The sequence below is a fragment of the Triticum dicoccoides genome, chromosome 7A (genome assembly GCF_002162155.2).
Source record: "Triticum dicoccoides isolate Atlit2015 ecotype Zavitan chromosome 7A, WEW_v2.0, whole genome shotgun sequence".
NCBI lineage: Eukaryota > Viridiplantae > Streptophyta > Magnoliopsida > Poales > Poaceae > Triticum > Triticum dicoccoides.
Window position 1 is genome coordinate 126161493 of NC_041392.1, and position 11885 is coordinate 126173377.

General features: G+C 45.2%; 2 protein-coding genes across 2 annotated transcripts; both read left to right on the top strand.

The window, feature by feature from the left end:
- The first annotated feature begins 2101 nt into the window (after positions 1-2101).
- LOC119331914 (pathogenesis-related protein 1-like) lies at positions 2102-2983 on the top strand. The gene is made up of 2 exons (XM_037605091.1): positions 2102-2361; positions 2431-2983. Exons 1-2 carry the CDS (start codon positions 2175-2177, stop codon positions 2724-2726), a joined length of 483 nt encoding a protein of 160 aa, XP_037460988.1. The 5' UTR covers positions 2102-2174; the 3' UTR covers positions 2727-2983.
- Positions 2984-6698: 3715 nt separating this feature from the next.
- Positions 6699-7507, top strand: LOC119327829 (pathogenesis-related protein 1-like). The gene is made up of 2 exons (XM_037600912.1): positions 6699-6946; positions 7024-7507. Exons 1-2 carry the CDS (start codon positions 6760-6762, stop codon positions 7317-7319), a joined length of 483 nt encoding a protein of 160 aa, XP_037456809.1. The 5' UTR covers positions 6699-6759; the 3' UTR covers positions 7320-7507.
- Positions 7508-11885: the final 4378 nt, after the last annotated feature.

Sequence of the window (11885 nt, forward strand, 5' to 3'; positions counted from 1 at the left end):
TTCATTTGTTATTGCCTATCTTTCTATGTATGTAAAATTTTACATGCAACCAATACAAATTTTCAAATGCCGTGGCAACGCAAGGGCAGTCTACTAGTAGTCTTAAGTACCAAAACAAAATCTAATGGCTAGGCCGGTCGACTGACACTTCACTAAAACTCAGTCGACTGAGTTTTACCACAGCCTACATAAACAATGTTTCCACTAGGGTGTTACGGATCCTGCGCCAAAAAGCTCAAACTTATTCCTCTAACTGGAGAACAGTTTTACGAACCTAGGTTATTTAGGTAGGCCTGGACGGAAAACATCATTACCGACCAAGCCCTTGCGCGCGAAAAACATTGTTGCCAACCCTGACTTTCTATACCCTCCGAGAGCTCCTTGAATATTAGTAGTTTGAATAACCCGATTTTATTTTCGCAATACTTGTGAGTGCTAAATTATATTTTCATGCACAAGTAGTCTTCGACAACAAGCAAATTGTACCGTTGTCCGTGTAAAAATTATGCATTGACGAGAATGTGAATATATGTTTTAGTAACTCAGTTTATTTAAGTATTAGTCATGTTTTATAATTTTAGTAGGTTAAGAATAGGATGATTGATTCCCCGTAAAAAGAAAGAAAGAATAAGATGATTGTACTGCTTCGAATCCACAATGAAAAAAGCCACAGCCATCAGCTCACGTTTCGGTTCGGGGTCAGTGCAGAGGAGGGGTCGGTGTCAAGCCTATGTTAGGTAAGCAATTCAAACTAATCAAAGAAAAATATGTGCTGCTATGTGGTAAGCAATTCAAACCAATCAAGGAAAAATATGTGCTGCTGCTCTCAAGATCCTTCCTCCCAACGGAAACTTTAATAGTGGGGGTGGTGGTGCTCGTGGCTACCAATGAGTCTACGCGGCCTGCGCGCTTCCACACCTCACATTGCCCTGAAGAGACGAGTGACGATTTTTCACTCCGTGCTTTTCCACAGTGAAACATCGTTTAGGGCTTTACGCCCATTTCCACAGTGAAACATCTCAACTTCTCAAGGGTTGTTTGCGTGCACCGGAACAATTCTTTCTTCGGGTGGAAGCATTTGACGTCCTTCCGTTTTTCCTGTCAAGCACAACCGCCAACCGACAATATGTCCACTTTCTGGTTCTTTATAATCAATCGTGTGACGGAGAGATATATGTATTACAACAAAGGTATCCCACATGAAAAGGTATCCCTTGCTTTTGAAAATGCATTTTGTATCTACTCAAAATACAATTAGAAAGCAGATGACATATGTACTACACACCCTTGTTTCATACTCCCTCCCTTGTAGAAAGCACAGTACTATCTCGTAATTCGGAAGCACAGTACTATTGTTTTTCATGCTATCCACGGTAGAAAGGGTCTTTGACAAGATCTAGAATGGCCTCCATATTTCATACTTAGTCCAGAATGTTTCTTTTTGCACAATGGAACTAGTATGAAAGTGAGTACGATTAAGCAAATGTCCATATTGTCAATTATACGTTTAGTAGTAGGGGTGTGTGTACATGGCTCATAACTGTTTATGTGATGACTCGTTTACTAGAATTAATCACAAAATTGCCTATAACTTTCCAACATAACGTGTGTTTTGCTAGTACTCCTACATGCGGCCAGCAAAATATTAACGTGTGTTTTGCTAGTACATGTGGCGAGCAACATATGATTACAAACTGCATGCAATCCAACATCTCATATAGCTGATTTACGTGCAACATATTAGTACATGATACATGCACGTACACGCTCAAATGCATTCACTAATTAGTAATGCAGCTGGCTAATCACCAACTCGCAGATTAGCACTAGAACAATTTCCCCACGCGGACCGTGGTGCCAATTGGATAGAGAACACATTCTTCCTCTTTACCTAACAAAGATTGATAAAAGCGCCAGCTTTCAGACCCAGTGATGATAAAGGCACAGCCGACCGACGGTGCCATCCATTTTGGAAAAACTCGACGCCTGACTTTGACGCCTTTTCACCAGTCCCCACTCACCAGACCCATCCGGCCAAGCTTCACCAAACCCCGGCTCCGAGCCCTATTTATAGCCCTCACTTCTGCTCTCCATGAAACCAAGCAACCCTGCGCCATTACAAGACTCACAGATTACATCATTTGCACTGGCTGTACTAGCTTGATCATCACAATATGTCCTCCACCAACAGCTGGACCCACGAGATCGAGTCGGCGGTCACCGCACCGCGCCTCTTCCGCGCTGGCGTCATGGACTGGCACACCCTGGCTCCCAAGCTCGCGCCGCAAATTGTTGCCAGTGCCCACCCCGTTGAGGGAGAAGGTGGTATCGGCAGCGTCAGGCAGTTCAACTTCACCTCAGGTATGCATCACAGACAACTGCAGTCTGGTATACACATGGTAAAAGCATAACACAGAGTTGATCTTGCAGCCATGCCCTTCAACCTCATGAAGGAGAGGCTCGAGTTCATTGACGCAGATAAGTGCGAGTGCAAGTCGACTCTTATCGAGGGCGGTGGCATCGGCATGGGGATCGAGACAGCCACTTCGCACATCAAGGTGGAGCCGGCAGCAAACGGTGGGAGCATAGTGAAGGTGGAATCGACATACAAGCTGCTTCCAGGCGTGGAGGTGAATGATGAGATTACCAAGGCCAAGGATTCCGTCACGGCCATCTTCAAGGCCGCCGAGGCCTACCTCATCGCCAACCCAGACGCCTACAACTAAATCAGTTGAGAGGGATCAAATACGATTATGTTCTCTCTGGTTTGATTTTTGTGTGCTTTCTTCCTGAATAATAAGGCTGCTCTAATCTCCAAGTAGTGATGCGAGAGCACTAATTAAGCAGAGTGTGGACCTGAGAAGTTTAAAAGGTGTATTTTAACTATCAAAGGGAGCTGTTGTTTGATGATGTTGCTGCTTGCTTATGTATATTCCTCGTGATTTCCTATGGGAATAAAAGGAAGTATGTTTTTTTAGCAACATAAAAGGAAGTATGCGAAACACATAAAAGGAAGTGGAAGTTTATGGGCCAAGAAAGTCTTGTGTTTGCTCGAGTGACTATAATGTCTTCTGCTCTTCTCATATACAGGAGGAAACGGTTTGAATGTATATGTTATTTTATTTTATTTTTGCCATCACATTTTTTTTGCCAAGTCCCTCTATTAGACCCATTTAGTTTCTCCTCGCAAAAAAGACCCTTTTAGTTTCTTCCGTTGTAGCTTTGCTGACGACTTGTCCTTCCCTCTCGTTATGAGCGACTCAGAAGCCCTATCCGCCGCCTACATCTCCAAGACTCCAACCCTCTTGGTGCTGCCGCCGTAGGGGGGTGGGGGGTGGAGGGTCTGTTCACCTGGGAGTTTCAGGCGATGTGGATTGACAGTTGTAGCGGATCAGAGCAGGTGGCAACTGGAGATGTGCGGTCAGGCGACGGTGGTTCTTGACCTATGGTGCTGAACAACAATGTTGCATGTGCCAACGACGTCCGGAGGTCCCCCAAGACAGGGTCCTAGATGGCGGCAGACTGACTTTTGGCTCGACATCGGCGTGAAACAACATTGGACTCTTGGTTTAGACTGGGTTTATGGAGTCTTTGTGTGTTGGTCGGGGCAGCGAGGAGACACGGCGACGTTGCTACAATTCAAGAATAATGTCTCCCTGTCATATCCCTGCACTTAGTGTCGGTGGAGGGCATGTGGAGGTGAGCCTTCGATAAATCTTTGTGGAACTGAGCGGCTTTTTGGTCTCCAGTGTGTTTCATCTATATATATTCGGTCGGTGTTATTGGTCTTTGGAGTTTCTATAGGCTCTTTTCAGCGTTTTCATCCCCGACACGGCTATTTGTCATGCGGATCAGGGTCGGCGGTGTTTTTGATCTGCATCGACGACTTCTCGACCACTACTTCTAAGAGCTCCTTGGTTTTAAAAAGTTTGCTCCACCGAGTTGGAGACGCAAAGGCGGCATTGAGCTTTGCTCATGGTCGCCGTCGGTGGATGTAGGAGGAAGAAGATTTCAGCACCCCTAAGAATTTGGATGTGATTTTTTTATAAAGGTGTGTTTGTAAGGACTTGTGATACTTAATATATGACTTTAGTCTTTTCAGAAAAAAAGTCTCAAGCTGTTAGCGCTCGGCCAAGCCTCAAGTTTCTCTTCAGAAATTGGGGCCTAGAGATTTAATGTTCTCATATCCCATTTTTTCAAATTGGGACGTGCAACTTAGTGTAGTGTTGGGTTTTCCGCGAACAGAAAGGGATGAAGTAGTATAGTAGCAAATATTAGTTTTCTCAGTTAAGAACCAAGGTTTATCGAACCAATAGAAGCACCACACAGACAAGATAGACGGCACCTGGACACACACAAAGCAAAATGCTTGCACCCAACGAAGGTAAGAGGATTGTCAATCCTCTTGTTCTCGCCCATTGTAAGGATTAAATCTGATAGTGGTAACATAATAAAAATATTGGATAGTAGGACACTCAATGCAACTGGCCCTATACTTATGGACTTCAAAACTTATCTAATAGAATAAATGTACTGGAGGCGGATGTAGCATGTCGTGAGCATAACGGCCATGGCCATCCTCATCTCATAGAATAAATGTACTGGAGGCGGGTGTAGCGCGTCGTGGGCATAACGGCCATGGCCGTCATTGTTGGTGAAGCCAAAGTAAATCCACCATTCTGTTAAGGACATATCAAAGCTTTTTGCCATGAGCCAAAAAGTAATTCGGTCCTCGTCGCTCGCAAATTAAGCTTGAAGCATCTAGCCTTTCCGAGCAGGACAAAAACCCTAAGCGATCCACACCTAAGAACGAAGCAATATCCCTCCCGCCGGCAAGGCCGGGGTCGACCGTGCCTCCATGGCCCTAAAGGCCACATGGGACGAGGAAACCGACGGTGGCGCCAACGGGAGGTAGGAAAAGCTAATCACATGTGCGCCCGAGTCATGAGATGAAGCGGTAGATTCTTAGGCCTACTAAGTGAGCCTTTTATTTACTAGTTTTTAAATGAATTTAGGGACTAGTCACCTTTTTATTGCCGCTCAATTAGATCTTTGGTTGCGAACGACAAACTCTTATCCTTCTTCAAAGTTAATGGACATAAAGACAAGCACCAAACAGTGTGCCGACATCTCAAATGCAACCCATCTAAGGGCATCTCCAGCAGCAAACATCAAACAAACTCCTCCATTTGTCCGTGGACACGTCCAAACGTGTTCATTGACAGTCGGGCAGGCGCTGGCCATCCAATGGTAGCCCCCAAAAGACCCCTACTTGTATGCCCCTCTTCTTTTTTTTCGAAGTCATTCTCCTAACACTGAAATAATTCTAAGATTAATATTAGAATGCAACAATAATTAAAATAATAAATATTTCAATGCAACAATAGTTAAAATATAAATATTCAATCAAAATATAAAGTTTCCAAATAACATGGTTCAAATTGAAATTCAAATTATTCAACACTCGATATCATGAACCCTTGGAGCCGAGAACATGCTCGTCTCTTCAAGATGCCATCATTACCGTCGTTTCATTGTCTTCCTCCTCATTATCTAATGAAGAACAACCCATGAGCTCCTCCTTCTAAAAGTACTCCTTGTCTGGATCCATCGTATTTCCCTGAAACTATACAACGAAGATGTCAAAGAATGAATTATGGAATTTGACCGAACACTTGTTGTGCCATGTGTCCGGCATGGACGACAATGGTTGGGGTGGACGATACAAGGGCGAGTGATGGATCCAACGACGACGGCTTGATGGAGAGGTGGCTGGGTGGAATGGCAGGGGTACATCAAGGCTTGAGCATTGTTCGAGGGGGTGCGGGGTGGTTCCGATGGGTTTGGGTTGGTCCAGGCTGCCAGAGTCCGACACAGAGGATGCCCGAACTTATCGGTCTTGAGAATTATGGCCCAAATCAGGGGTCCACGTCCTAAAAGTGCCAAAACAATCAAGGGCCGAAATGACGTACCGCATTGGAGATGCCCTGACCATCTCTTGAATAAAACTGACTAGATACAGTGCAAGGTCCTTGGTTAGTTGCTTAAAAAATAAACCAAGTTTTGTTTAGCGTCATTTTTTGTATTTATAGTAAACGTGCCTAAGTGCTATACAAATAAAAAGCATCAATGCTTAAAATTTCACTTTCACAGGCATCTCTCTAATCAGCTTGCATTGTACATGGTCAAAGATGATAAAGTGTGATATTCAATGGTTTTGCATTAGAAAAAACAATAACGTGTGTTTTGCCAGCACATGCGGCGAGCAAACTATGATTACAGACGAATGCAACCCAGCATCTCAACTAGTAGCTGATTTACGTGTAATGATACATGTACACACCCACATGCATTTGTTAATGGGTAACACAGCTGGCTAATAATCACGTACTAGCACTACAACAATTTCCCCACGCGGACCGTGGTGCCAATTGGATAGAGAACACATTCTTCTCCTAACTAAAGATTGACAAGCGCTTAAAGATAACACTAAAGATTGACAAAAGCGCGAGCTTTCAGACCCAGCAATGATAAAAGGTTAGCCGACCGACGGTGCCATCCAATTTGGAAAACCTCTTTGGCGCCTTTACCAGTCTCCACTTACCAGACCCATCCCCTGCTTAAGCTTCACCAACCCCTGCTTTCAAGCCCCTATTTATAGGGCTCACTTCTGCTCGACAGGAAATCAAGCAGCTCTGCGCCATTACAACAGTCACAGCTCACATCACTTGCACTGGTACTAGTTTGATCATCATAGCAATGGCCTCCACCAACAGCTGGACCCATGAGATTGAGTCGCCGGTCGCTGCATCGCGCCTCTTCCGTGCCGGCGTCATGGACTGGCACACCCTGGCCCCCAAGCTTGCGCCACAGATTGTCGCCAGTGCCCACCCCGTTGAAGGAGAAGGTGGCATCGGCAGTGTCAGGCAGTTCAACTTCACCTCAAGTATGCATCACATACAACTCATATCACCTGCAGTCTGGTACAAATTGTCAAAGCGTAGAACAGAGTTGATCTTGCAGCCATGCCCTTCAACCTCATGAAGGAGAGGCTCGAGTTCATTGACGCGGACAAGTGCGAGTCCAAGTCAACCATCATCGAGGGTGGTGGCATCGGCACGGAAATTGAGACGGCCACATCGCACATCAAGGTGGAGCCGACAGCTAATGGCGGGAGCGTGGTGAAGGTGGAATCAACATACAAGCTGCTGCCACGCGTGGAGGTGAAGGATGAGATCACCAAGGCCAAGGATTCTGTCACGGCCATCTTCAAGGCCGCCGAGGCCTACCTTATCGCCAACCCGGATGCCTACAACTAAATCAATTGAGAGGAATCATACATGATTATGCTGTCCCTAGTTTGATTTTTGTGTGCTTTCTTCCCGTCTAATAAAGCTGCTACAACGGTCCAGCCTCCAAGTACTGACACGAGAGCAGTGAACAGAGTATGGACTTGAGAAGTTTAAAAGTTGTGTAATTGTAACTATCAAAGTTTGCTGTTGTTTGATGATGTTGCTGCTTTTTTATGTATTTTCCTCATGATTTTGTAATGGAATAAAGGAAGTATTTGAAACACATAAAGAACTTGTATATATATTTCGAATTGGAAGTTTATGGGCTGATAAGTCTTATGTGTGCTCGACTGAACATAATTTCATTTGCCCTTTTCAGATATGGAAGAGACATGGAAGATATAGCCCGTTGAATGTATATATGCCATTGCGTTTTATTATTGACATCTCTTTTTTCGGCAAGTGTCTCTATTAGCCCATGCAACTTCTTCTGCTGTAGCTTTGTTAATGTTTCAACTTCCAAGCAGTAAGAGTTCAGCCAAGGCTCAGGTTTCTTCTGAGAAACTAGGGCTTAGAGATTGGCAAAACATAACTCTCTACATTCATTTATGGGTTAATTATCCTTTTGCCCTCAGTGGTGTCCATGTACTCAGTTTTTCCCTCAGATGCGAATTATGCTTAGTTTTGCCCCTAGTCCGTGCGCACCGACTCGTTCCGTGAACTCTGTCGTCTCCGTCAGGTCAACCTTTTGACTCGGCCTTTACAGGTGGGACCAGGCGGCAGAGACGACCAATTTTATTCAGACCGTTGCACGCGTGGCTTGTGGGACCCAGCAGAGAGCCATTGAGCATAGAGCCGTTGCGGGTGTGCTATATAAGTGGGCAACAGCGGCGGTGACCACGGCGACAGAGAGCACGGCGGTGACCACGGCGAGAGAGAGAGAGAGAGAGCACAGCGGTGGGAAGCTAGCTGTGGAGGGCGCGGTGGTGTTGAGATCCCTTCGGCTCCGAGCTCCATGTCTTCCTCAAGCTCCCGCACCACCTTGCGGATGCAGAGCCGGGCGCGTGTGGACATGCCTGTCTTCGTCTGTCCGCGGTGCCGGGCGGGCGTTGATCAGAGGGTTTCTCACACACCAAGGAATCAGAATCGTCCGTTCTACATGTGCAGCAAGAATGGGGTAAGAATCGGGGCAATTGCACCATTTTCGTGGTCGGGATCTTTGAGCAATGGGTTGATCTGTTTCGTGTTCATGCAGGTGACATGCTTCTTTCTTTGGGTCAGTGCTCTGGCCAAGACTCTGATGAATGAACTACAAGAAGAGCATGTAGAATGGTTGCACATGCTGCCACGAACGGCAGTGGCTGCAGCACGAGCTCCGGAAGAAGAGATGGAGGGCGAAGCATACACTGAAAGAGAGCTAGCTGTTGAGCTTAGGATGTTGAACAAGAAGGTTAGGAAGCTTGAAGATCAAGCACTACCAATACCCAGTTGCAAATACTTTTGGGCATTTGTAGGTATGGTAATCGCACTGGTTGTAATGTTGAAAATGTATGGAAAGGCATGAATTATGAAGGAATTTGTAATCTTGAAATTGTATGAGAAATTCACCTAGTTTAAATGTTGGTCAAAGTTGTTTAAATGTTGAGAAAAAGAGAAGAAGTGACCAACATTTAAGTATGTTGAAAAAAAGGAGAAGAAATGAGGAATTCAGAAACTTTTGATCAATGAAATGCAGCTCTCTACTCTGCCTTTCTGTCAAAAAAAGGTTGCTCTTGGGCCAAATTCAGAGCGTAGAGCCAAGTGCAGGCTAGACTAATGGGCCAACTGCATCCAATTAGGCCCATTCGGGAGTTCTCTTGCGTGTTTTTCTTTTTTTGTTTTGATTTAATTTAGGCAGTAAATCATAATGCTGAAACTTTTTGTGGAAGCTAATTGAATTATTCCAGAGCCAAACAATTAAGATTAGAAATTTTTTGAAGCTGTTAAATATTTAATAGCAATTTAATTAATCCAATTCAAATACATCGTGATTTAAATCAAAGACCAAAATGTCATGGAAAATGTGCCTCAGCTCTGGTAGAGGTTTACACCTAGTGCCAAAATAAATGAACATTTTTTAAGGGCATTACATTGAGAAAAAATAATTTGTCAAAAAAATGAAGGGTGGAAAATGCACAAAAAATTGGTGCGGCTGGGGACTCGAACCCAGGACCGTGTGGGTTTGTGGTGTTTAGGGCTGCGCTGGTAACCGCTAGGACAGATGTCAAGACTTTGACATGGGTAGGAAAGGAAGGTATACATAGTAAGACCGTGAAATTTGTCAAAAAAAGTGAGACCGTGAATGTTTGCACACGCGTGAGAGTGGTTTTCCTTTGTTTTGCACTGAAATTTTGGAGGGTTGGAAGGTTGAAAATGTATGTTTGCACTGCCACATGATTTTGGTTAGAGTGGCACTTGGTCTAGGGAAACAGAGGGCTTCCCACCCCCTCTGATTTTCATTAATGAAAACCACAAGTTCTCGAACTTCATGACTTGGTTTAGGGAAGAAATGATATGTTTGGGCACAGACGTTTTTTAACACACATAATAAATCCTAATAACTTAGATAAGATGCAACACATCGTACCCTTACAATAATAAGTTCACAGACACATGACGAAATATGACATGACATGACACGACATAGAAAAGCAACAAAATAAAAACGAAACATGACGAGCTTGACTCCGGGCTTGAACATCTTCATCTTGACCTCCTTCCACCTTGGCCGCGCGCCCCTTCAACACCATCTTCATCTTCACACCTCCTCCTCCTCGTCGTAGGGAAGGGAGTGCATCTGGCCTGGAGTGGGGAAGATGCTCTCGTAGTTGGTGTAGATGTTGTACACGGTGAGGAAGATGGCCTCGCAGCCGCACCAAAAGACTTGGCCTAGGAGCTCGCGCGCGTCAAACGGGTTGGTGAAGGTGACCATGAGCAGTAGGAGGATGCCGCCATGGTCACGAACCTCGTTGAGGGTGAACATCCTAGGTGAGCTGTAACGCCCTCGATGCGGCTATATCTCCCACGTGTTGAAGCACGACTTAGAGGCATAACCGCATTGAAAGCAATGTCGCAAGTGAGGTAATCTTCACACAACCCATGTAATACATAAGGGAAAGAGATACATAGTTGTCTTACAATCGCCACTTCACACAATTACAAGAATAAAGCATTACATCAACCAAATACAATCAAGGTCCGACTACGGAACCAAAATAAAAGAAGAACCCCAAATGCGACAAGGTCCCCGATCGACCCCAACTGGGCTCCACTATTGATCGACTAGAACGAAACAACACAAAGGACAAGATCTTCATCGAGCTCCTCCTGAGCTTGGTTGCGTCATCTGCACGGTTCAACGGCACCTGCAAACTGGTTTTGGAAGTATCTGTGAGTCACGGGGACTCAGCAATCTCACACCCTCGCGATCAAGACTATTTAAGCTTACGGGTAAGGTAAAAGGTATGAGGTGGAGCTGTAGCAAGCGACTAGCATATATGGTGGCTAACATATACGCAAAAGAGAGCGAGAAGAGAAGGCAAAGCACGATCGTGAAACTATGATCAAGAAGTGATCCTAGAGCAACCTACGTCAAGCATAACTCCAACACCGTGTTCACTTCCCGGACTCCGCCGAAAAGAGACCATCACGGTTACACACGCGGTTGATATATTTTAATTAAGGTCAACTTCAGGTTTTCTACAACCGGACGTTAACAAATTCCCATCTGCCCATAACCGCGGGCATGGCTTTTGAAAGTTCAAATCCCTGCAGGGGTGTCCCAACTTAGCCCATAACAAGCTCTCACGGTCAACGAAGGATATTCCTTCTAGCGGGAAGACCCGATCAGACTCGGAATCCCAGTTACAAGACATTTCGACAAGGTAAAACTAAACCAGCAACACCGCCCGAATGTGCCGACAAATTCCGATAGGAGCTGCACATATCTCTTTCTCAGGGCACACTCAGATTGTCTTAGGTACGGGTAGGCCAGCCCAGAGTTGCCCCTGGTGGCCACCTGCAGCTGACAGGTTGGACCAACACTCAGAGGAGCACTGGCCCGGGGGGGTTAAAACAATGATGACTCTTGAGTCTGCAGAACCCAAGGGAAGGTGGTAGGTTGTTAGTGCAAATGGTAAAACCAAGGTTGGGCATTGCTGGAGGAGTTTTATTCAAGGCGAACTGTCAAGGGGTTCCCATTATAGCCCAACCGCGCAAGGAACGCAAAATCCGGGAACATAACACCGATATGACGGAAACTAGGGCGGCAAGAGTGGAACAAAACACCATGCATAAGGCCGAGCCTTCCACCCTTTACCAAGTATATAGATGCATTAATTAAATAAGATATATTGTGATATCCCAACAAGTAAACATGTTCCAACAAGGAACAACATCTCCATGTTCCAACAAGGAATAAACTTCAATCTTCACCTTCAACTAACAACGCTATAAGAGGGGCTGAGCAAAGCGGTAACATAGCCAAACAATGGTTTGCTAGGACAAGGTGGGTTAGAGGCTAGGTTCAACAATATGGGAGGCATGATAAGCAAG